The sequence below is a fragment of the Neoarius graeffei genome, chromosome 11 (assembly GCF_027579695.1).
Source record: "Neoarius graeffei isolate fNeoGra1 chromosome 11, fNeoGra1.pri, whole genome shotgun sequence".
NCBI classification, from domain to species: domain Eukaryota; kingdom Metazoa; phylum Chordata; class Actinopteri; order Siluriformes; family Ariidae; genus Neoarius; species Neoarius graeffei.
The window spans coordinates 31132714-31157253 of record NC_083579.1 but is presented as its reverse complement, the minus strand read 5'-3'; the positions used below and the strand labels follow the sequence as shown (position 1 = coordinate 31157253).

Below are 24540 nucleotides of genomic sequence, written 5' to 3'. Positions count from 1 at the left end.
TGTACAACTTTCACTTGTATCAGAGTAACATTTGACCAGTAGGATCTGTACTTTGACTGAAGTAATGAACTTGGGTACTTTGTCCACCTCTGGGGGTCACTATAAAGTTGTAATTGTGAATAACGTTAAATTATTTGCATGTTCTATGAAAGAACTTGTGTTAATTCATAAAATTACTTTATTTTAAAATACAGTACAAAATCCAAGTATTCGCATAAATGTATTTGCTTCAATAAACATGATCCGGCCCAGTTAGACATTCATTAACGTAGCATTATTGTGACATTTTTCTTTATTTCAGCCTATGAGGTAGACCTAAGTGCTACTTTTTTCATAATTTACATCTTTCTCCATCTATAATTCACACAGAGGCCGTCCTGATTGCTAATATTCAACGTGTACTCAATTGCTGCAAATGACGCCAGCGTCCTCGTGATGACCGCAGTTGTGTATGCCTATGCCTGCATGCTGGCAATTCAGAAGGGTTGCCTCTGTTCCCTCACACTGAACATCATCCAGAAGTATCTTCAGATGCGTTCCTTCCCCAAACTCGGCGTGTCTGGTGGCTTTGAGAGCGTACCTGAACCCTAGCTGTCGACACACCACTGCAGCGTTTTGGGTGTTCCAGAGATCATCGCAGATGGTCCCCCAATCCCCGCTGGCATAGATTTCCACTCTGCCGCGGTCTTTCCGGCCTTGTTCATCCCCCATCAGTCTCACAGCACCATTTTCAAACTTCTTACATTTTTTCCGTCTGCACTTACGGGAAGGTCTACGAGTGGTAGTGGTGGTGGTTGTAGTAGTCGGAAATGGTGTGGTCTGACCCATGAAGCCTTCCTCCTCCATTCTTAGGATGTCCAACAACTCCTGAATCCAATCTTTCGTCATTTCATGTGGAGTTTCTGTTGGTTTGGCTTCAAACTCATCCGTTTCTGAGAGTGGTGATAGTTTTGCTGGGATTTCGGCACCAATTAATGCTTGGGAGAGATGTGTTAAAATTGTTTAATAAAACTTTGAAACAATATAATAATGCTACACTATCAAAAATAAGCTGGGGTGGTACCATCAAGTGGGCAAGTTTTGTACGTTTACTGTGGAAGGAGCACGTGTTGGAGGGACGTAACCAGGATCAAAATTCTAGATCAATTTTAGATCAAAATTTTGTTTTTATTTTTTGCAACACTGAAAGCCGACACCTTGGAAAGAAAGTCCGTAATCGCCCACGGGCATTACGGGAAAATACTGCTGGCCAAGGGACCAAACAGAGCACACGATTTTACTGGAAGTACCTCGTGCCACATAATAACAGTGAATAATAACCTAAACTTCCTCTCAATTATTATTCACCGATATTCATTGAGCCTGAGGTGAATAACTGTTAAATACCAAATATGTACCTTGATGTCCTCATAGCTCGTCACGGCCATGATGTGTTGTACCTTTAATTAATTTTTACAGTAAATATTTTTAGATAAAAGGTGAATCAGTGCAGGTACTTTGCTTTTAAAAGAACACTATGCTCACATTTGCAGCTGAAAGATACACACTAAAAATATAAAAGACGCATTCTTAATGGTACCACTCCAGTGACAAGCAAAAGTACAGTCTGGTACCTTTATTTCTGTGAGCGTAATGTTATTATCTCGTACGGTAGTTACACTAATAATACATTCAGAAACCATCGTCCAAATCAAGGAGAGCACTGCCAAGGTGTGCTTGTTCTAAACAGAAACTTAGGAGCATTATTATTAAGAACAAGCCAGAAGACCTACTTTCCTTTGGCTTGAATGTTACACGCTTGCTCTTGACTTGCACTGGACGGCGGGTGTATTGACATTTTCCAGGTGGAGCACGTCTGTAATAAAGCACGCAACACTCTTTTATTTGTTCATCGGCCATGTTTTTTTTTCTTTTTACTCATCTTGGCTTCAACACTGAAGTTCAAGAGTATTAAAATTAATATGGAGAATAAAAAGCTGCTAACAGTAAAAGAAAGGGGAAAAGAGTGGAGCAAAAGAGTGCTACAGCTGTGTGGAAGTCAGCCAGCGGATTTAATCTGTGCCAGAGACAGAGTAAGATTTAGATGACTGCTCAATGCTGGGCTGCCAAAGCCGGGCTTTTCACTTTTTCTTTTTTAGTTTTCACAGACAGGAAGTACATGCTGATCTTTTCATGCCTTGGGCAAGTGAAGACAGAAATCCATTGTACATTTAAGTCGATGACCCAAATGTAAAACTTCAAGATTCTTTGTAAGCATGTTTGGTTTTTAGCAATCTGTGCAACATAATTATGAGCAGATGTGAAATTCCGGGAAGAAACTTCATGCTTCATGTCAGTAAGAAGGAAATCATGCTCACTCTGCAAATTCTGCGTTGTGGTTTACATGTAGCATAGCGGCGAAACATCCTTACCGTGACGGATCGACGATTTTATACACAACCCCAGTGGGTGACGTTGCACTTGGAACTTCAGTAGCCAGGAAGTAGAGTTCACCTAATCAGAGATGGAGATAAGTGTAGCATTCATTAGAGCACTGGTTCTAAAATGTATTTGTTTGTTTGTTTGTTTGTTATATTCAATGTAACAATTCCTCAAATATTGCCGAACACTGTACATGAGCTAAAAAATTGATAATTAGTTTGATTTCAATATCATTCCTACAATTTTTTTTAGTGGTTGCATGAATCTACATAAAGTAATCAGCCCCAGCCTTGATTCTTCATGCCACTATGTGGCAAAAATATTGTGGACATCTGATCATCACACCCATATGTGGTTCTTCCCCAAACTGTTGCTACAAATGTGGAAATTTGGATTTCTTTGTACACTGTAAGGCCCTGGTCAAACTAAAGCTCGTGATGGGTTGGCGAATACTTGGCGATGAAAAATTGATAGCATCGCCACCAATCATGCAATGCACGGCGAATATTCTCTGAGCTTCGTGAGTTGCTTTTTGGTGTGTTGTCACCTTGTGAGTAGTCAAAAATGTCATGAAAAATTTCAACGTATGCATTGAAATTTGGTGGCGATGTTTTCGTCAGCAAACTAAGCAGTGAATACTCACAGATGGGTTTGAGAATACTTCCCGAAGCTCGGGGAAGCATCGGCGCAAAACGTCTCATTTTCATCAATAATCCATCGCAAAGCATCGCAAGCTGTAGTATGACCATAGCCCAACATTACAATTTCCATTTACTGGGACTAAGACCTGTTCCCAAACCTGTTCCAGCATGACAATGCCCCTGTGCACAAAGGCCCTAAGCATGGTAATAGGATTCAGCATCAAACAAGGCTCAGAACTAACATGGGCTTGGAATGGCAAGACTTCACAAGGTGTACTTGCATAAACCAGACTAATATCCTTTAAAAGTAAGAAATAACCAGGAAGTGGCAAACTTCTGCTTCCCATAGCTGGCAAAGGCCATAGGGGCACCACTGATGACATTTTAACAGTCCATCACTAGTGTGTCTAGAGCATTTAAACTTCGCAAAGCCCATCCCCCTCCAAGCTTGATCCATGGACAATTTAGACTAGCCAGTTAACCTAAATGCATATCTTTGGACTGTGGGGGAAACCAGAGCACTGGAGGAAACCCACACAGACATGGAGAGAACATGCAAACTCCACTGAGTTTGAACCCAGAACCTTCCTGCTGTAAGGAGACAGTGCTAACCATTACACCACCATGCTGCTCAAGTGGCAAATTAGAGCAATGATAATACTCTGATGAAGGTGATTTCTGTTGTGAGGAGGAGTAATGTCCCAGGGTGGTGTGACACTATATGGCTGTAGCGAAGTGAGAGAACAGTCACCTTATCCTACCTTGAACCCAGGTCTACAGGATGCCAAACCTGCACCCTGACCACAACACCAAAGAGCCAGGCTCATTGGTATGGCACATACTCAACTGTAGTGACAGGCACTCCGTCACACTGCCCTCACCTTCGGGAGGCACACCCATGTGCTTCACACACACAGGCGTCCCTCACGCATCCCCCAGCCATACTTCTCCCATAACAGGGTGCTCCACACACTCATGCTTCATCCATCTCTGGGGTATCCCTCACACAGGGGCCACCTATACTGGGGGTCCCTCATACAGCTCACACACAAGGCACACCTCTAATGGCCTCCCAGCAAGCCATCCCACTTCTGACACCATCTGTAGCAAAGCAAGAGAACAGTCACCTTATCCTGCTTTGAACCCAGGTCTACAGGATACCAAACCTGCACCCTGACCACAACACCAAAGAGCCAGGCTCATTGGAATGGCAGTTAGAGCACATACTCAACTGTAGTGACGAGCACTCCGTCACAATGGCCAAAGGTCTGTGGACACCTGACCATCACACCTATATATGGTTCTTCCTTAAACTGTTACCACAAAATCAGAATCACACAATTGTATAGAATGTCTTTGTACTCTTCATTGGTACTAAGAGGCCCAAACCTGTTCCAGCATGACCACGCCCCTGCACACAAAGCAAGCCCCATGAAGGCATGATGCAAGTTTGGAAGAGTGGAAGAGCTCAAGTGTCCTTCACAGAGTCGTGATCTCAACCCCACTGAACACCTTTGGGATTGACTGGAACACCAACTGCACCCCAGGCTTCCTCACCAACATCAGTGCCTGACCTCACTAATGCTCTTGTGACTGAATGAACTCAAGTCCCTACAGCCACGCCCCAAAACCTAGTGGAAAGCCTTCCCAGAAGAGTGGAGGTAATTATAACAGCAAAGGAGGAATAAATCTGGAACGAGATGTTCAACAAGGACATATGGATGTGATGTTCAGGTGTCCACATACTGTTGGCCAGATAATGTAGACTGAATTGATTTTTGAGGTTGGTTTTCTCTTTGAACTGGTTCTGTGTTGTTGTTTTTTTCTTTAGGCATGTGTGTTTTGCTTTTATCTCAGCATGTTTCATTCACATTTCATTGAACCCTACAGCAACATTTAAAACAATTTCATCTCATCTCATTATCTGTAGCCGCTTTATCCTTCTACAGGGTCGCAGGCAAGCTGGAGCCTATCCCAGCTGACTACGGGCGAAAGGCGGGGTACACCCTGGACAAGTCGCCAGGTCATCACAGGGCTGACACATAGACACAGACAACCATTCATACTCACATTCACACCTACGCTCAATTTAGAGTCACCAGTTAACCTAACCTGCATGTCTTTGGACTGTGGGGGAAACCGGAGCACCCGGAGGAAACCCACGCGGACACGGGGAGAACATGCAAACTCCACACAGAAAGGCCCTCGCCGGCCCCGGGGCTCGAACCCAGGACCTTCTTGCTGTGAGGCAACAGCGCTAACCACTACACCACCGTGCCACCCCTAAAACAATTTCAGTGTTCAGTAATTATGACTTCTTATTACTTATAAAATCTTATTACTTAAGACCTCTGTGTGAGTTTCTGTTAAATATATTTCCTATCATTATTAGGGGTCCAAAGTGTTGGAACGATATTGATTTTGTTTAGATTCTTCTTCTTCTTCTTCTTCTTCACTGCTAAAATGGTATTGAGAGCAAAGACTGTCCCTGTGTCCGAAATCACTCATTACTCACTATATAGTGGACTATATAGTGAGTTCACCATTTTGTAGTGCTGTCCGAACATATAGTGAGAATTATTACACCCTATATAGTGCACTCATAGTATCCCACAATGCATCATGAAAAGTAGTGTACAACCAATGGTCACTAACCAAGCAATATATACCATCATGCATTGTGGTTGCACTGAAAAAAAAGTGTGTCGGGGTGAATGGACGGAGGAAGAAACACATTATAAACGGACATTCAAGTACAATTAAAATAGTCACAGAATTGAAAAAGCTAAAATAGAATAAGGCAGATAAAATACATGAATAAAAGTTACAGTGCAGAGCGAGGAATTAATCAAAAGCCTCAAATTTGATTTAATAAAAGGCAGCGGCAAAGAAGAAAGAAAGGATTCAGCCTTGATTTAAAAGAACTGAAAGATGCAGCAGACACAAAGTACTTTGTATTGATTAATGTGGGAAATACGCTCAGTATAATATGGATTTAATCACAACAAATACAGGCATGTATTTATTATTTTGAAACCCCACCAGCCGACTGATCTGGCACGTTTTAATTGTGCGACAGTAATGACATAAATAACAGCACAACGGAATAGTGTCTGAAAGCTTTTTTTTTTTTTTCATTTTACCAATGAGCTCACTATATAGTTATTCCCTAGATAGTGAGTAGGGAGTAGTGAATGAGTGAGTGTTTTCGGACACAGGGCATAAGTGTACGGCCTGCACTAGTCAGACACATCTCAAACATCCATCATCTGTAACCGCTTATCCTATTCTACAGGGTCACAGGCAAGCTGGAGCCTATCCCAGCTGACTATGGGTGAGAGGCGGGGTACACCCTGGACAAGTCGCCAGGTCATTGCAGGGCTGACACATAGACACAGACAACCATGCACACTCACATTCACACCTACGGTCAATTTAGAGTCACCAGTTAACCTAACCTGCATGTCTTTGGACTGTGCGGGAAACCGGAGCACCCAGAGGAAACCCACGCGGACACGGGGAGAACATGCAAACTCCACACAGAAAGGCCCTCGGCGGCCGCTGGGCTCGAACCCAGGACCTTCTTGCTGTGAGGCGACAGTGCTAACCACTATACCACCGTGCTGCCGCATCCCAAACAAAAAATCTTCAATAACCATTTAGCCCCACCCACTTAGTGTTTGACCTAATTTGCATAATTGTTTACTATTTTTCTTGTTCATAAATCACACAAATGTTTTCAACAGTAAAACCAGTATGAAATTTTTATATTTTCCTTGTAACTTTAATTTTGACTTGCATAAATAAGTACTGCATGGCTGTTTGACTGAAAATGAAAATGGAATTAAAGTGCCGTAATTTTCCCATCTTTAGTTTCTTGCCACCAAATAATTAATAATAATAAGTACTGAATGTGGGCGGTACGGTGGTGTAGTGGTTAGCACTGTCGCCTCACAGCAAGAAGGTCCGGGTTCGAGCCCCGTGGCCTTTCTGTGTGGAGTTTGCATGTTCTCCCCGTGTCCGCGTGGGTTTCCTCCGGGTGCTCCGGTTTCCCCCACAGTCCAAAGACATGCAGGTTAGGTTAACTGGTGACTCTAAATTGAGCGTAGGTGTGAATGTGAGTGTGAATGGTTGTCTGTGTCTATGTGTCAGCCCTGTGATGACCTGGCGACTTGTCCAGGGTGTACCCCGCCTTTCGCCCGTAGTCAGCTGGGATAGGCTCCAGCTTGCCTGCGACCCTGTAGGACAGGATAAAGCGGCTAGAGATAATGAGATGAGATGAGAAGTACTGAATGGACATTTGACTAAAAAAAAAAAGTGGTGTCTGACTTTCATACAGTACTCTAAGTGATGCAAAGTGATGCAAATGCACTACTGTCTATGTAAAACCATGTAAAGCTATCATGTCAAATGGTAGCAGATTGGAAGAGCTGTGCAGATTATTTTGGATTCCTACCTGCTTCATCCTCACCAAAAGAAATGACATACTGATAGTAATTGTTAATGAGGCCTGGAAAAGCACAGGTCTGGCCCAAACCCATGCAGATCTCACTGTAGTCCCAACGGCGTGTGTTACGGTTCTCCTTTAGACTCATCAAGCGTCTACAAGAAACACACACTTAACTGATTTTGGTCATGAACCTTCAGCTGTGTGTTTATAATAAACTTATTTATGTTCAAGGTTATACTTTTGAGAACAATGACACAAAGAACATGTCAACAAGTTGACCATTTGAGTAATATCTACTTACATCATGCACATACGTTATTACAAGTTATGTTATTAAGAGTGCATACCCCATGATTTCTGGGTGAAAAAGGAAAAATGCATATCTACACTCACCGGCAACTTTATTAGGAACACCCATCCACCTGCTGCTTTGTGCAGGTATCTAATCAGCCAATCCTTTGACAGCAGCACAATACATAAAATTGTGCAGACACAAATCAAGAGCTTCAGTTAATTTTCACTTCAAACATCAGAATGGGAAAAATTGTGATCTCAAAGTGTGACTTTCTTTCACTGTGGCATGGGTGTTGGTTTGAGCCAGATGGGCTGGTTTGAGTATTTCAGAAACTGCTGATCTCCTGCGGTTTTCACACACAACAGTCTCTAGAGTTTACACAGAATGGTGCGGAAAACAAAAAACACTGAGTGAGTGAGCGACAGTTCTGTGGGTGGAAACAAACGCCTTGTTGATAAGAGAGGTCAGAGGAAAATGGACAGATTGGTTCGAGCTACCAGGAAGTATAGATATAGTAACTCATATAATCACTCTTTACAACCGTGGTGAGCAGAAAAGCATCTCAGCATGCAACAGCAGACAGAAGAACACATTGGATTCCAGTCCTGCAGCCAAGAACAGGAATCTTAGAATCAACAACAAGTTCCTATTAAAGTGGCTGGTGAGTGTATTTTATGATAACAATCCAAGACATAAAGGAAAAACAGAAAAATACGTAATTTATATTTTTTTAAAAAGAACCAACAAAAGGTATAAGAATATTCAATAAATTTTCTTTTTGATGACTTTTTTAAGAACAAAAAATAAATTATTTTTTGGAATTTTTGGGGGGGTTTTTTGGGACTCTTATTGCTGGGGAATAAATGTGTGAGGTCCCTGTGAACGTTTTTCTGTTGTGCCATTCAGGAGCCCCTATACAGAAAAATAAACTGAAAAGAACCAACAGAAAATGATCTTAAATAATTTTTCTATGACACTCATTTATCTATTTATTTTTGTCCTTAGGGCATGCAAAATTTTGCTCCAGTATTATGGGTCAAAGGCAAAAACCCTTTAATTTAATTTAATTTAATTTAATTTAATTTATTATTATTATTATTATTATTATTATTATTATTATTAATTTGATTAAAACTAGTGTAGGTAATTTTGGAGAAACTAGCAAGCATAAGCTAGACTTTGAACGTATCCACCAGAAAAATCCCACTCCTTCCCTTCAGCCCTGCCTCCAAAACACATGAATGCGCACTGCCTGACTACTGTTGGAGGATGAATTCACAAGAGAGAGAGCATTTTGGGGGAGGAGTGTCGTATATCGTCATCATATCCAACTCCCTTATGTTTCATTCACATGTAAGAAAACATTGAACATTATCATAATGAATGTAAACAACGAACATGGCTATTGTTTGCAATATGTCTGCCTTGCCTTGGGGAAGACTCCGGTCATGTGCAATGAGTGCAGGGGAAGGTTGGTGAGTAGGCAGGTAGGTCATCCAATCATTTCATTTGGACCAAATGAAATGATTGGACGGGCGTTTTACAGCAATGTGACTGCCACAGATGATGGATTTTTTTTTTTTTTAATTGTCAGAGCATTTGATTTACTCATTGCTGTTAGGGTACACAGTGGTGCTTGAAAGTTTGTGAACCCTTTAGAATTTTCTATATTTCTGCATAAATATGACCTAAAACATCATCAGATTTTCACACAAGTCCTAAAAGTAGGTAAAGAGAACCCAGTTAAACAAATTAGACAAAAATATTATACTTGGTCATTTATTTATTGAGGAAAATGATCCAATATTACATATCTGTGAGTGGTAAAAGTATGTGAACCTCTAGGATTAGCAGTTAATTTGAAGGTGAAATTAGAGTCAGGTGTTTTCAATCAATGGGATGACAATCAGGTGTGAGTGGGCACCCTGTTTTATTTAAAGAACAGGGATCTATCAAAGTCTGATCTTCACAACACATGTTTGTGGAAGTGTATCATGGCATGAACAAAGGAGATTTCTGAGGACCTCAGAAAAAGCATTGTTGATGCTCATCAGGCTGGAAAAGGTTATAAAACTGTCTCTAAAGAGTTTGGTCTCCACCAATCCACAGTCAGACAGATTGTGTACAAATGGAGGAAATTCAAGATCATTGTGACCCTCCCCAGGAGTGGTCAACCAACAAAGATCACTCCAAGAACAAGGTGTGTAATAGTCAGCGAGGTCACAAAGGACCCCAGGGTAACTTCTAAGCAACTGAAGGCCTCTCTCACATTGGCTAATGTTCATGAGTCCACCATCAGGAGAACACTGAACAACAATGGTGTGCATGGTAGGGTTGCAAGGAGAAAGCCACTGCTCTCCAAAAAGAACATTGCTGCTCATCTGCAGTTTGCTAAAGATCACGTGGACAAGCCAGAAGGCTACTGGAAAAATGTTTTGTGGACGGATGAGACCAAAATAGAACTTTTTGGTTTAAATGAGAAGCGTTATGTTTGGAGAAAGGAAAACACTGCATTCCAGCATAAGAACCTTATCCCATCTGTGAAACAAGGTGGTGGTAGCATCATGGTTTGGGCCTGTTTTGCTGCATCTGGGCCAGGACGGCTTGCCATCATTGATGGAAAAATGAATTCTGAATTATACCAGTGAATTCTAAAGGAAAATGTCAGGACATCTGTCCATGAACTGAATCTCAAGAGAAGGTGGGTCATGCAGCAAGACAACGACCCTAAGCACACAAGTCGTTCTACCAAAGAATGGTTAAAGAAGAATAAAGTTAATGTTTTGGAATGGCCAAGTCAAAGTCCTGACCTTAATCCAATCGAAATGTTGTGGAAGGACCTGAAGCGAGCAGTTCATGTGAGGAAACCCACCAACATCCCAGAGTTGAAGCTGTTCTGTATGGAGGAACGGGCTAAAATTCCTCCAAGCCGGTGTGCAGGACTGATCAACAGTTACCGCAAACGTTTAGTTTCAGTTATTGCTGCACAAGGGGGTCACACCAGATACTGAAAGCAAAGGTTCACATACTTTTGCCACTCACAGATATGTAATATTGGATCATTTTCCTCAATAAATAAATGAACAAGTATAATATTTTTGTCTCATTTGTTTAACTGGGTTCTCTTTATCTACTTTTAGGACTTGTGTGAAAATCTGATGATGTTTTAGGTCATATTTATGCAGAAATATAGAAAATTCTAAAGGGTTCACAAACTTTCAAGCACCACTGTAAAGAGTTTCAAGAAATATAACAAAAAATGTTTTTAAAAAATTACCTACCTGAGCTTTAATTTGTACTTTTACTGTGACTTATGCTGAATGACAATTTTACAGATTGGCGTTTAATCTATAGTTATTATCGAAGGACAGAATTAGTCAGTTAATAAACTAATAGTCATACTAAGTAATATTTATGAGTAGTATTTACGCATACTGTATATGAATGATTTTCTGTTTACTTTGCACACGTCTTTGAATCACCCGTGTATCGTAAAATACTTTTTTAACTCGTACCCACTCATAAAGTCTCCAAATATGTACATTCCATTTAGATTGGGGTATTCACAGCCTCGGTAGACATATCCTCCTGTTACTGATTTCCCCATCTTATGAGGATATGCATAAATCGGAAGAACATCATCTGAAAAAAGAAAGAAAGAAAGGAAATGGCATTGTAACAATCTCGGTAACATAACAGAGCAAGAATGTTTCAGATCTAACAGTCTTTTCACAGGAAGCCCACCTAAAGAGCTGTTGGCACATAGTTTCTTATCATAACAAGAGAAGCCTTCTTTTGCTCTCCACCCATAGTTCCTGCCTTTCTCCACCAGATCTACCTCCTCATATTTATTCTGGCCAACGTCCCCGCAGAAGATGCGTCCTTTGCCTTCCTTGGTAAGAGGGTCGCCTCTGTCCACAGAGCACCTCCACATGTTCCTCACACCATAGGCGAACACCTCTGGACGAGCGTCATGCTCATGCACAAATGGGTTGTCGGGAGGGATTCTGTACAGCGGCCCTTTCTGGTTATGGTCCACGTCAATGCGGAGGACCTTACCCAGCAGAGCAGACCTAGAAATAAACATCAGACATAGGATCAGGTCAGGTTTGACCTCCATTCAAGCCATGGAGCTTTTTACTCCTGAACTGTACACTCAATATAGTCATTTTTAGTAAAATTATTATGAAAGTTGTTCCCTTATTTTTATTTTATTGTGGACTTGATATCAATTATTTATAATACGTTTAATAATAGTGCATTGTGATTTCCACGACTGCAACAAATTCGGTCAAAAATGCAATCACTGTCTTAAATCATACAGTGTAACCATGACAACAAGCTTAAATGATAGTTTTGACTAGCCCGTATTTGTTAAGGATTTATACAGAAGGTAATAATTTATAGGTTACAATGATGTGAACAGAAAGAGATAACACTGTACGAGATGTAACCATTAGCAACAATCATAACAGTGTTGGTCAGGAACTAGAAAGGATTTTTTTTTTTAGTTGTAAGGAATCAAAAAATAAACAAAGGCAAGATTTTAAATAGCTACTGCTAAGTGAAAATAAGTGAAAGAATGATATCAGAAAGAAAAAGATTTACAGATTAGACATTCTTTTGTCTTCTTTGCTTGTAAAAAAAAATTACCCATTTGAGTGATGTAAATGTTCCTGGGTTAAAATTTTTAACCCAGCTCATAATTTCCAACCTAGGTAAAATTTTGGATTATCTAAGATTCTTAGAAGGGATTTTCCATCACTTCTTTTGTTTCTCTTTCTTCCATCCACTTCCTCTCTGCCTACACCTACCTACTATTTCATCCACCCATCCATCCATCCATCTGTAGCCGCTTTATCCTGTTCTACAGGGTCGCAGGCAAGCTGGAGCCTATCCCAGCTGACTACGGGCGAAAGGCGGGGTACACCCTGGACAAGTCGCCAGGTCATCACAGGGCTGACACATAGACACAGACAACCATTCACACTCACATTCACACCTACGGTCAATTTAGAGTCACCAGTTAACCTAACCTGCATGTCTTTGGACTGTGGGGGAAACCGGAGCACCCGGAGGAAACCCACGCGGACACGGGGAGAACATGCAAACTCCGCACAGAAAGGCCCTCGCCGGCCACGGGGCTCGAACCCGGACCTTCTTGCTGTGAGGCGACAGCGCTAACCACTACACCACCGTGCCGCCCATATATATATATATATATATATATATATATATATATATATATAAATTTTTAAGTTATTAATGAGTCCAGTCTTATTACATCATCAAGTAGTTTAAAATACAAAGTCTTCCCAAATCCTAACCCTAAACCTAACCCGAGATATACTAAGTCTCCCTAATACACATAGCAAATTATGAACTGGGTTAAAAATTCTAACCTAGGTTGAAAAATTCCACCTGACCTACAATTCTGACCTGTAACATAAACAACTTAGTAAGAACAACTTATTATCCAGATTTACTTGTTCTGAGCATTCCCAAATTTTCCAAAAGGGTCTCCAGCCATGCCACCATCACCAGTGAAGATGTACAAGTAGCCATCATCAGCAAAGAGCACCTGGCCTCCATTGTGATTCGAAGCAGGTTCATCAATCTCTAATATAACTCTGGAAAAAAAAAAAAGAATGGTCAGTGAGGTGTATGACATGTTTGGGAACTCCCAAAAACAATTATTGTACAAGTAAACACACTACATGATCATGGAAAAGCAACTCATTCAAATATTCATGTGCTAAAAATATTTTCAAGCACACTACTGTTCAATTCTGTATTCATAAAATAACAGCAACTTTGATAGTATCGTGTTTTGAATATTTTTTTTTTCTATAGTAACAAATGGGCGTGCACACAATGGCTTGGACGCTCTACATAACCAGATTTAAAAATGTAGGCAGTCATTGATATGGTGAAGTTTTCTGTAATCAATTTAAATTCCTTGTGATAGAGGAGTTTATATTTTGCAGGTTCTTGGTAACATGGCTAGCTATATTTTTTTTATTAACTGAGAGAGAGAGAGAGAGAGAGAGAGAGAGAGAGAGAGAGAGAAAAGAAAGGCTGGTGAGGGAACAACTGTTTATCGCTGCTACAACACAAGTGAAAACAGGAACTAACTTGTTTTGTGGATGTTCCACAACATTAGGTATAATTGTTGCCACAATGCTGTGATAAAAGAGGAATGAAACTCATCGGGATGTGCTTTTCCTGGAAAATAAAACTACTTGTGGTAAAAGTAACTCTAATTAGCAATCATACAACCCCACTGTTGATTATTTTCCCGTAACACCACTCCCCATCCTGTTTTAAGACTAAGTCTGTAACGGTGAAGTAGGTTTGACATTTGATGATTTTTGTTTACTTCTTGAGACCACTCTCCCATTCCCAGTCATGTTCATGAATCTCCATCCCCAGGATCTTAGGTGGCCTGTAGAGCAGATTGCCTATAAAATAGCTGACATGAGATGCATCCAAATCCAAACAAGCATTCCGGGCTGGAGGTCAGCTTTCCAAACAAGCTTTTACACAGACTTAACAAACTTCTTTTGCTCAGACCATAGCTAAATCTATTTTTTACATGTTCTACACATTGTATCTTCCAGATTAGAAATCATGGACACCATGTCCTCCAGGCTAAAGAGGAGAGGGACCATCCGGCTTGTAATCAGTGCACAGTTCAAAAGCCAGTATCTGTGATGGTACGAGGGTGCATTAGTGCACATGACATGGCTAGCTTGTACATCTCATTAATGCTGGATGATATATACACATTTCAGAACAATATGCTGCCATCCAGACAAAATCTTTTTCAGGGAATGCCTTCCTTCTCTCAGCAAGACAAACCACTTTGTGCACATAATTATTAAAACTGCATGGCTCTGTAGTAAAAGAGTCCGGGTGCTAAACTGGCCTGCCTGCACTCCTGACCTGTCTCCCATTTAAAACATTTGGCGCATTATGAAGTGCAAAATACGACAAAGGAGACCCCAAACTGTTGAGCAACTGAAATTGTATGTCAGGCAAGAATGGGACAACATTTCTCTTTCAAAACTACAGCAATTGGTCTCCTCAGTTCCCAAACGTTTACAAAGTGCTGTTAAAAGTAGAGGTGATGCAACACAGCGGTAAACATGCCCCTCTCCCAACTTTTTTGAAACATGTTGTTGATATCAAATTCAAAATGAGCATATATTTTTCAAAAAACAATACAATTTCTCAGTTTCAACATTTGGTATGTTGTCTTTGTACTATTTTCAATGAAATATCGGGTTTCCATGATTTGCAAATTATCGTATTCTGTTTTTATTTACAGTTTACACAGCGTCCCAACTTTTTTGGAATTGGGGTTGTAAGGAATAAGGAAAATTGGCTATTGCACCTTTAATGCTCATGTGGACACGTTAACCCATGTAGTTGTTCTAGTCACAAATTGTGACATGAATAAGTTTCACACACTGAGAATAATAAAAATGCATGTGGTCTGATTTGACAGGTCATACTGGTCTGGCTTGAGTCTAATTGGAAAAAGTCTGATTTCCTTTGGTTTCGTGGCTTTCGATGCATAGAAAAATCTTTACCGATGAAATCAGATATGTCCTTTACATAACAGGAACTAAATAACTCTGAAGGTATGTGCATGATTCAACAGAAGATCTTACCTTTCAGAAGTATGATCAACAACATTCATATCTGCAGCAGAGATACGAAACTCGCTGATTCGGATCCTCTCGTCAAAGCCCACCTCTATGGAGTAGTAAACATACAGTTTTCCATTGTACTTAAACCTGGGATGGAAAGCGAGACCCAGGAATCCCCGTTCATCGCCTTCCCACGGAGACGTCAACACAGTCTTAGTGATATTCAGAAACGGCTTTTCCAACTTTGACTTATCTGGAAGATACACCCAAACCAGGCCGACTTGCTCAGCGATAAAGAACCTGTGGGTACCGTCATTGGCGTGCACCATAGCTAAAGGGTTCTTAAGTCCGTTAGCTACTTCCTCCAAGCACAGCTGGAGGCAGCCATCTGTATCCTCAGTGACGCGTCCCAGGTTTTTGTTTAAGGCTTCATTGCTCAGGACGTGAGGGAAGCAGTAGTCTGTATCCTCCAGCTCCAGATACTGACAGAGTCTGATAGGGTCGTGTTGTAGTTCTGACAGACGTGGGTCATCTGATAGCAAAGGGATGGTAGCTCTACATTTCGAGTAGAAGATGGAGCAGTAGTCTGAACAGAGTCCTGGAATGGATCTCATGGGTGTACTGGGATCTTCAGTATCAAAAAGATGAGCAGCATATGGTGAACATTCCTGATGTAGGAAAACAGGAAGAATGAGTAGGAAGCTCAGGGAATTGGGGCATATTTGTTCTGCATGAATACAAATGATGTGGTATTCCACACGTTTTGACTGTTTGACTACAGCAGTGTACAAGATGATCCTGATAAAACCCTAGCTGAAATCTTTAACATTAACACATGTTCAGATTATATATGATGAAGATCCTTAAAGGGTAGACTTGCATTTAAAGAAAATGACTACAGTGTGCTTACATCACCACTCAGCTAAACACGTAAATAACATTTCTCTTCTCATATAAATGGTGTAATTGCTGTAATTGGGTCTCTTTGCTCCCAACAGCACTAAATCAGAGATAACTTTGTGTTATAATACCTGCTGATCTCAACCAAATAATTCCTTATACAGTGCATGATTTTTGTATGTGACAAATCAGGCCAAAGATCATATAGTGCAAACCCAGCTGGAGCCGGAGCAGAGACGTGCCATGGTAATTATTTTGTTTTTTCTGCTCAAGCAGAGATAAGATAATCCCAAAGGAGACCCTGTGAATGCTCACTGTTTTGGGTTTGTCATAAAGTGACAGCTTGGAAGGCAAAATACATGAGTGGAACACATTATGACAGACAGAATAACACGGGACTGCTTCGAAAATGAAACAATTTTTCCCTTTACTCATCTCTACTTAAAGGGACATCGAGACAAAATTCACTGCTGGAAATGAGTCATCTAGGTCCATGACGTCCTCTCAAAATATGGTTCAGAGACCATCAAGGATCAGTGAGATTTAGCCAGTGGTTGTGGGTTTATTATTAGTTCAGACAGTGTTATTTTAAAATCATGACAACAATGACAAATATCATGTACATAACAAGGTCATGATGCATTTAAGGTTTTCTTACGGGTTCTTCGGGTTGTGAACAGTTCTAGATTTCTACAGGGAACCCTTCGGTTTTTAGAGGGAAGAAATTCCAAGGATTCCCTTGAGGTACAAAATGAAGAACTCAGTTCAAAGAGTTTTGTAGTTTTAGATCCCTAATGAACAAACCAGAGGTGGCAGTGGTGAGGAAAAACTCCCTCTGGTTCCTGAGAAGAACCAGAATCAAATTCCTCTTCTGGGTGACACCGGATAGTGGGATTATAAACCAATTACAAATGATTGAAGACACACATCCTTTCAAGTGTGCTGAAAGGATGTTCAGTGTGTGCAGATTGTGAATCCTGGGATGAAGTCACAGGCTAGTCTTTATGATTACAGCAGTAGTTTTTAGGTTCAAATCTACACCATTCATGTGATTATGCACTAAAGTTTAAAGCCTTTCTGGGGAGGTGAAATCTTTAAGGTATCCTTCAGGGGACGATTCTCAGTGATCTTTATTGCTGAGCAATTGGCTCATATTTTTAATGAAAATGGTGGTAACTACAATTGAGTTGAATTAATTAAAACAAGTAGTTTTTAACAACAACAACAACAACTAGAAGGGCACACGGTAGACTGCATACCTCCATCAAGCCACACATTATCAATATCAAAAAAATATCAAATCACTTGAACCTATGATAATACTAAAGCTGTACACCAAATTTCATCCAAATCCGTTCAGTACTTTTTGAGTTACATTGGGAACAAACAAACAAATCCTGGCTCTGCATACATATCTGGGTTTGAATCAAAATCTAATCAATTGTTCCTTGGCCCATGGCCCACCTTTCCACCAAATTTCATCCAAAACCGTTTGTTACTTTTTAAATTCTGTTGAGAACAAACAAACAAGTCCTGGATCCATATACATATCTGGATTTGAATCAAATTCTAATCAGTTATTCCTTGGCCCATGGCTCACCTTTCCACCAAATTGTATCCAAATCTGTTCACTACTTTTTGAGTTACATTGAACAGACAGATAAACAAACAAACAAAACAAACAAATGGAGGTGAAAACAAGCTCCTCCAACAAGGTTAGTGGAGATAATAATAATAATGTCTTAAGGGGGCGGCACAGTGGTGTAGTGGTTAGCACTGTTGCCTCACAGCAAGAAGGTCCTGGGTTCGAGCCCAGTGGCCGACGAGGGCCTTTCTGTGTGGAGTTCGCATGTTCTCCCTGTTTCTGCGTGGGTTTCCCCCAAACGCATGCAGGTTAGGCTAAGTGGTGGCTCTAAATTGACTGTAGGTGTGTATGGTTGTCTATGTGTCAGCCCTGCAATGACCTGGCGACTTGTCCAGGGTGTGCCCCGCCTCTCGCCCATAGTCAGCTGGGATAGGTTCCTGAATGGATAATAATGTCTTATTTCCTTAAACCTTACTTTGAAAATACCATGTGTATGGTGTAACTGGATTAGATTTTAATGAAAATTATAGCTCAAAAGGATAAATATGATGTTTTTGCCTCTGTTTGATAATATCTGAGTAGGTGTGTGTGTGTGTGTGTGTGTGTGTGAGAGAGAGAGAGAGAGAGACAGAGAGAGTGAGAGAGAGAGAGAGATGTCTACTGACCTGACACAAGAGGTCTTGCACATACCCGGCACAGTTCGTATATCCGTAGTAGTCGAAGTTGTCCATGATGTGGTAGAACTTCTTCATGAGCTCCTGGTCTCTACTGAAGTCACAGCAGCCAAAGTGTTTGTACATGGTGCAGAACTGCAGCTCCTGCAGCGGCTCAAACGGCGGCTTGAAGTCCAAACACTGGGGGTGAGAGCACACAGGTGCCCAACACAGTAACCCCAACAAATACAGCAACACCACACGGCACATTGTGTTTCCTCTGATCACAGCCTGAACTTCACACACACACACACACACACACACACACAGAGAGAGAGAGAGAAAGAGATCCACATGCATGCATGCATACAGGAGTTATGTAAGCGTCTCCTTGCGCTCTGTGTCCTCACTGGACTTTGAACAGGCTGAACCGCACAAGTCCACACAAAGTTTGTCTTGTCACTGATCTGGCTTTGTGTATCTTTGCTATTTTTACACTTCACTCTTCCACCATTTCGGGGGAAATGAACACACTTCCTGCAAAGGGTATGCGTTTTCTTCCCCACTCTCCACTCTCTCCTCGAGCTCCTGCACTGTTCCCAGGTCTGTTCAAGGAAATGTCACTCATGGATTCTTCAGAAGGTCATCCAGCTGTTGCAGCTGGCTTGTTCATTTGCATATTCATTGTTTCGTCATGATCATTTGCATATCAAAGCGGGTTGCATGAAGAAAGAAGGATTTATGGACACTCAGAATAGAATTTATTTCTGACAGAAAAAGAAGTCTTTGGTCATGGCATCACACACCTTAAAGTACTACAATATAAAATACAGTAGGACAAACTACATTAGAGTAGTACTGAATAAACTGCGACCCTGTAGAACAGGATAAAGCGGCTAGAGATAATGAGATGAGCAATAAAGTACAACAGGACAGTTGAATAGGACACGATAGAATACAATAGAATAACAAAGTGGAGTAGGATAGAGTACACTACAATAGAATCGAGTTTTATCAGAATAGAAAACACAGTGGTGCTTGAAAGTTTGTGAACATAAGTCACAGTAAAAGCGACTTGTGAAAATCTGATGATGTTTTAGGTCATATTTATGCAGAAATATAGAAAATTCTAAAGGGTTCACAAACTTTCAAGCACCACTGTAGGTAGAAAACTTAGTAGATTGAATTGTGTAGACGATAATAAGAGGAGAATAGGGTCGACTAGATTAGATTGGACAGACTAGAGTAGACTAGATTACAGTACAACAGAGGAGAGAAGAATAGAGTTGAGTACAATAGAGTATTCTAGAATAAACAAGAAGAGAGGAGAGTAGAATACAGTTGAGTAAAACCAAGTAGACTGGAATAAACGAACAGAGGAGTGTAGAAGAGAACAGAGGAGAGCTAAGTGGAACATTATAGAGTAGACTAGAGTAGATCAGAGTAAAATAGCATAAAATAGAACAGAGGAGAGGACGGCACGGTGGTGTAATGGTTAGCGCTGTCACCTCACAGCAAGAAGGTCCGGGTTCGAGCCCCGTGGCCAGCGAGGGCCTTTCTGTGCAGAGTTTGCATGTTCTCCCTGTGCCTGCATGGGTTTCCTCCGGGTGCTCCGGTTTCCCCCACAGAGTCCCCAACTGGTGACTGTAAATTGACCGTCGGTGTGAGTGTGAATGGTTGTCTGTGTCTATGTGTCAGCCCTGTGATGACCTGGCGACTTGTCCAGGGTGTAGAACAGGATAAAGCGGCTAGAGATAATGAGATGAGATAATAGACTTGAATAGAATGGATTGGAATTGAGTAGAGGGAAGTGAAACAGAGGAGAGTAGAGAATTGAGTAAGATAGAATAGTGTAGAGCAGAATAGCATAAAGACCAGTGTACAGTAGAATAGTAGAATGGAGTTGCACAGAATTCAGTAGAGTAGAATAGCATGAGTTGGAACATAAGAGAATAAAATAGATTTGGGGAGAATAGAATAGACTTGAAGAGAGTAGAATAGCATAAAGCAGGACAGAGGAGAGTAGAATAAAGTTGGGTAGAATAGAGTAGAATAGGGGCGGCACGGTGGTATAGTGGTTAGCGCTGTCACCTCACAGCAAGAAGGTCCGGGTTCGAGCCCTGTGGCCGGCGAGGGCCTTTCTGTGTGGAGTTTGCATGTTCTCCCCGTGTCCGTGTGGGTTTCCTCCGGGTGCTCCGGTTTCCCCCACAGTCCAAAGACATGCAGGTTAGGTTAACTGGTGACTCTAAATTGAGCGTAGGTGTGAATGTGAGTGTGAATGGTTGTCTGTGTCTATGTGTCAGCCCTGTGATGACCTGGCGACTTGTCCAGGGTGTACCCCGCCTTTCGCCCGTAGTCAGCTGGAATAGGCTCCAGCTTGCCTGCGACCCTGTAGAAGGATAAAGCGGCTAGAGATAATGAGATGAGATGAGATGAGATGAGATGAGATGAGATGAGATGAGATGAGAGTAGAATAGTTTAAATTAGAACAGAGGAGAATGGATTTGGATAGAGTAGAATAGCATGAAGTAGTACAGAGGAGAGTTGGGTAGAGTAGAACAGAGTAGAATAGCATAAATTAGAACAGATCAGAATAAATTTGGGTGGAATAGAATAGACTTGAGCATAGTAGAATTGCACAAAGTATAACAGTGGAGAGTAAAATAGAGATAGGTAGAATCAGTGTTGTAGTCGAGTCACTAAACCTCAAGTCTGAGTCCAGTCTCGAGGTCCCAGTGTTCAAGTCTGAGTCAAGTCCAAATCATTAAAGAAAATTTCTAGTCTGAGTTGAGTCCGAGAACAAGACTCCAATTGCACCATGTGACGGTGGCTGTTGCTGCCTTTATATGAAAGCGTCTCTGCTACTGTGTTGGACTAACGTTCCTGCTCGATTGCCCCAGTTTAGTTAACAGGCTACAGATAAAAAGCTTGTGCATTGCTCAGCAAGCCCTGCCCACTATCAACAGGGCAAATAACATGAGAGAGGGTTAACACTAGCTAGTTCATTGCTCAGCAAGCCCTGCCCACTATCAACAGGGCAAATAACATGAGAGAGGGTTAACACTAGCTAGTTCATCGCTCAGCAAGCCCCGCCCACTATCAACAGGGCAAATAACATGAGAGAGGGTTAACACTAGCTAGTTCATCGCTCAGCAAGCCCCACTATCAACAGAGCAATGAACATAGGGGGTCATTTCACCGAGAAATCTTCCCAGAAGCCCGAGCTGCGATCTCAGAGCATGGCTTGGTTGCCGCAGGTCATACGCAGTCAACAGTTGACCGAGGGTTGGTCACGCCTTGGTCTTCCGTGGTTGCATGTGGTCAAGGAATGGTCTCCCCGACAAAGAGATCATAGCTCGGTTTTTTGACATATCAAAAAACTGAGCCTCAACCTAAAGTCGCACAGAGAGCGTCGAAAGAGTGAACAAGGTCAAGGAAAGGATGCATTGGTCGAGAGACAATCGAGGCTAGAACGGGGATGAGCGATGCTCAGTCTTCTCAAGTGAGAACTGATTGCGCGCATGGTTGTGCTGCTTGGCTCGTCCTCGACACTCACTCGATCCGTGCGATCTAGCTTCACTCTTTTGCAATCAAGCCTCACTCTGCGCAACCTGTCCCAGACCTTCCCTAGACCCATATGCTCCCTATTCTTCCCATGGGCACGATTGGATTCTAAAGAGGATTAAGGTGCAACCTACTTCAACCAATAAAGATCGACTATCGCTTAAGTTGCGACCTACCTTCGCCTAATCCTATTAAAGCTACGCGTACTGAATGTCATATAAATAGGGCGCTTAAATAGGGCGCATAAAGAGGATTAAGGTGCGACCTACTTCAACCAATAAAGATCGACCATCGCTTAAGTTGCGACCTATCTTCGCCTAATCCGATTAAGCTACGCCTACTGAACATCATATAAATAGGGCGCAAAACTAAGCAGCATTCATAACACGTTCAGCTCTCGACCACAACACATCATTCTCTACGACGATGACCAGATACAACCTACTTCGTTGATCTACTTCGACAATGCCAAAGAGAGGAAAAACTAAAGCAGCCAACCTCAAAAAGAAGAAGGCTGCTCCACCACGGGACCCATCCCCTGTACAGGACTCCCCCTCTGAAGCTGAGGATGAGGACATCCCGGATGACATACGGGAGGACACCCAGGAGGAGTCTGGCAACATCAGAAAGAAGCAGAGGCTACATGTGAAGCTGACAGATGACCAGGAGGATCAGCTGGCTGGCCTCATACAGGAGAACACCAACCTGTATGACAAGGCAAACAGGCAGTGGCTCAACAAGGATGCTCGACGTCAGACATGGGAGGAGATAGCTAGGAAGATGGAACTGCCAGTGGATCACATCAGCAGCTGGTTCCACTCCATGAGGACCAGGTTTGGACGCCTAAAGAAGACCAAGTCCGGGCAGGGAGCACCCAAAGTCACAGAAAGAGATAGGTAAGTTGAAAGACTGTTAATTTATAATTTGTCTTTTTATTTCTCTGTTGTCTTTTCCCAAACAACTTGTATAATAATGAATTTGTTAACGGTTTGATATATGTTTCAATTGTGTGTTTCAGATGGATTCTCCGCGTCTTTGACTTCCTGTGCCCGCACATAGTCAAGGTGTCCCGCCGCAACGTTGTTTCTCTTAAGGAGAAGATTGCGGCCAGCAGACTAGCTGAGACAGCCAACAGACCAGTTGAGGCAGCCAGCAGCCAGGCATCTATCGAGGCACCTCTTGATCTTGATCACTTGGATGATGACTACCCTGGTCCCATGCCTGACCTCAATGACCCGGTCCCTGGTCCTTCATCACAGCCTACTAGACCAGTCAGTCCTCCAACTCATCCTACCCAGCCTACACCAAAAACGTCTAGGAGGAAGGCTTCTGTTGCTGCTGCCGCCGCTCAGGATGATCTCAGGATGATCATGAAGACCTTGCGGCCATTGGGGGTCAATGAGCGGATCTCCTTTGGCCAATGGTTCACCAACATTCTGGTCCAGCTGCCCGAGTCGGTTTACGACAGCCTGGTCAACGATGTCTTTGCCTGCACCCAATCTGCCAAGATTGAGGCTCGACGTCTCCAGCAGCAGCAGCAGCCTCAGATCCAGCGGCAGCCTCAGATCCAGTGGCAGCAGCCTCAGATCCAGCGGCAGCAGCCTCAGGTTCAGTAGCAGCAAGCAGCCTCAGCAACCGGACCCTGGTTGGCAGCCTCCCCCTAACCAGTGGAACCCACAGCCAACTCCAGGAGTATCTGTATGGAATTCCATGAATGCAGAGTATGTGCAGCAGCACTATCCGGGCTACAGATCCTCCAGCTGCCCACCAGATTCATCATCGCCATCGTTCCACAACCTGCAGACACCTTCTGCTAGCCGGGACCCTAGTTTCTCAGACAGTTTCCTGAGGTCATTGGGATTGCCCCCCGCAGTACCAGCTGCAACAGCAACTGCAAGAGACACTGATGACCAGTCTGTAAAAGACAATTAAGAGTATTTTTGCAAAATTGACATTTGCCATGGATTATTAACATTTGTTTGGATTTTACCATTTCCATTTTCATTGTATTTTTTTTGGTGTAAATATGTTAAATGCTTCAGAAAAGTTGTTTATTGTACACTTGTGTTTTTGGTTAATATATTAAATAAAAAGGCAGACTAGCCTTATATTTCTTGGAGTTGTTATTCTTTATTTTATTTACAAAATTATTTACAATGGTATTCACAACGTTGTTTACAAGTGTAAAGTTTTACAATAGATAGCCATCAAACTCAGAAGTTTAAAGTCAGAGTTATACAACAATAGCCATTTAACTCAGAATACTCTATGCTTGGCTGACACCATCTTCTCTTGCCATGGAACAGAACCAACCGGGCCGTTGAAGTAGTTCTTCATGTAATCCCTGACTTTCTTCCCTTCAGTGTTGTCCCTGTT

General features: G+C 42.0%; 1 protein-coding gene across 3 annotated transcripts; it reads right to left on the bottom strand.

Annotated features, from left to right (window-relative positions):
- Positions 1 to 155: 155 nt before the first annotated feature.
- On the bottom strand, positions 156 to 19139 carry hhipl1 (HHIP-like 1). 3 transcript variants are annotated; one of them, XM_060933712.1, is made up of 9 exons: positions 18613 to 19139; positions 15484 to 16130; positions 13294 to 13437; positions 11552 to 11880; positions 11323 to 11449; positions 7519 to 7664; positions 2412 to 2493; positions 1773 to 1855; positions 156 to 977 (listed from the first exon to the last, which is right to left on the bottom strand). In XM_060933712.1, exons 1-9 carry the CDS (start codon positions 18958 to 18960, stop codon positions 403 to 405), a joined length of 2481 nt encoding a protein of 826 aa, XP_060789695.1. In that variant the 5' UTR covers positions 18961 to 19139; the 3' UTR covers positions 156 to 402. The 3 variants fall into 3 exon arrangements, with proteins under 3 accessions (XP_060789695.1, XP_060789697.1, XP_060789696.1); XM_060933714.1 differs by lacking the exon at positions 18613 to 19139 and adding an exon at positions 16494 to 16524; XM_060933713.1 differs by lacking the exon at positions 7519 to 7664 and having other exon boundaries at positions 11327 to 11449.
- Positions 19140 to 24540: the final 5401 nt, after the last annotated feature.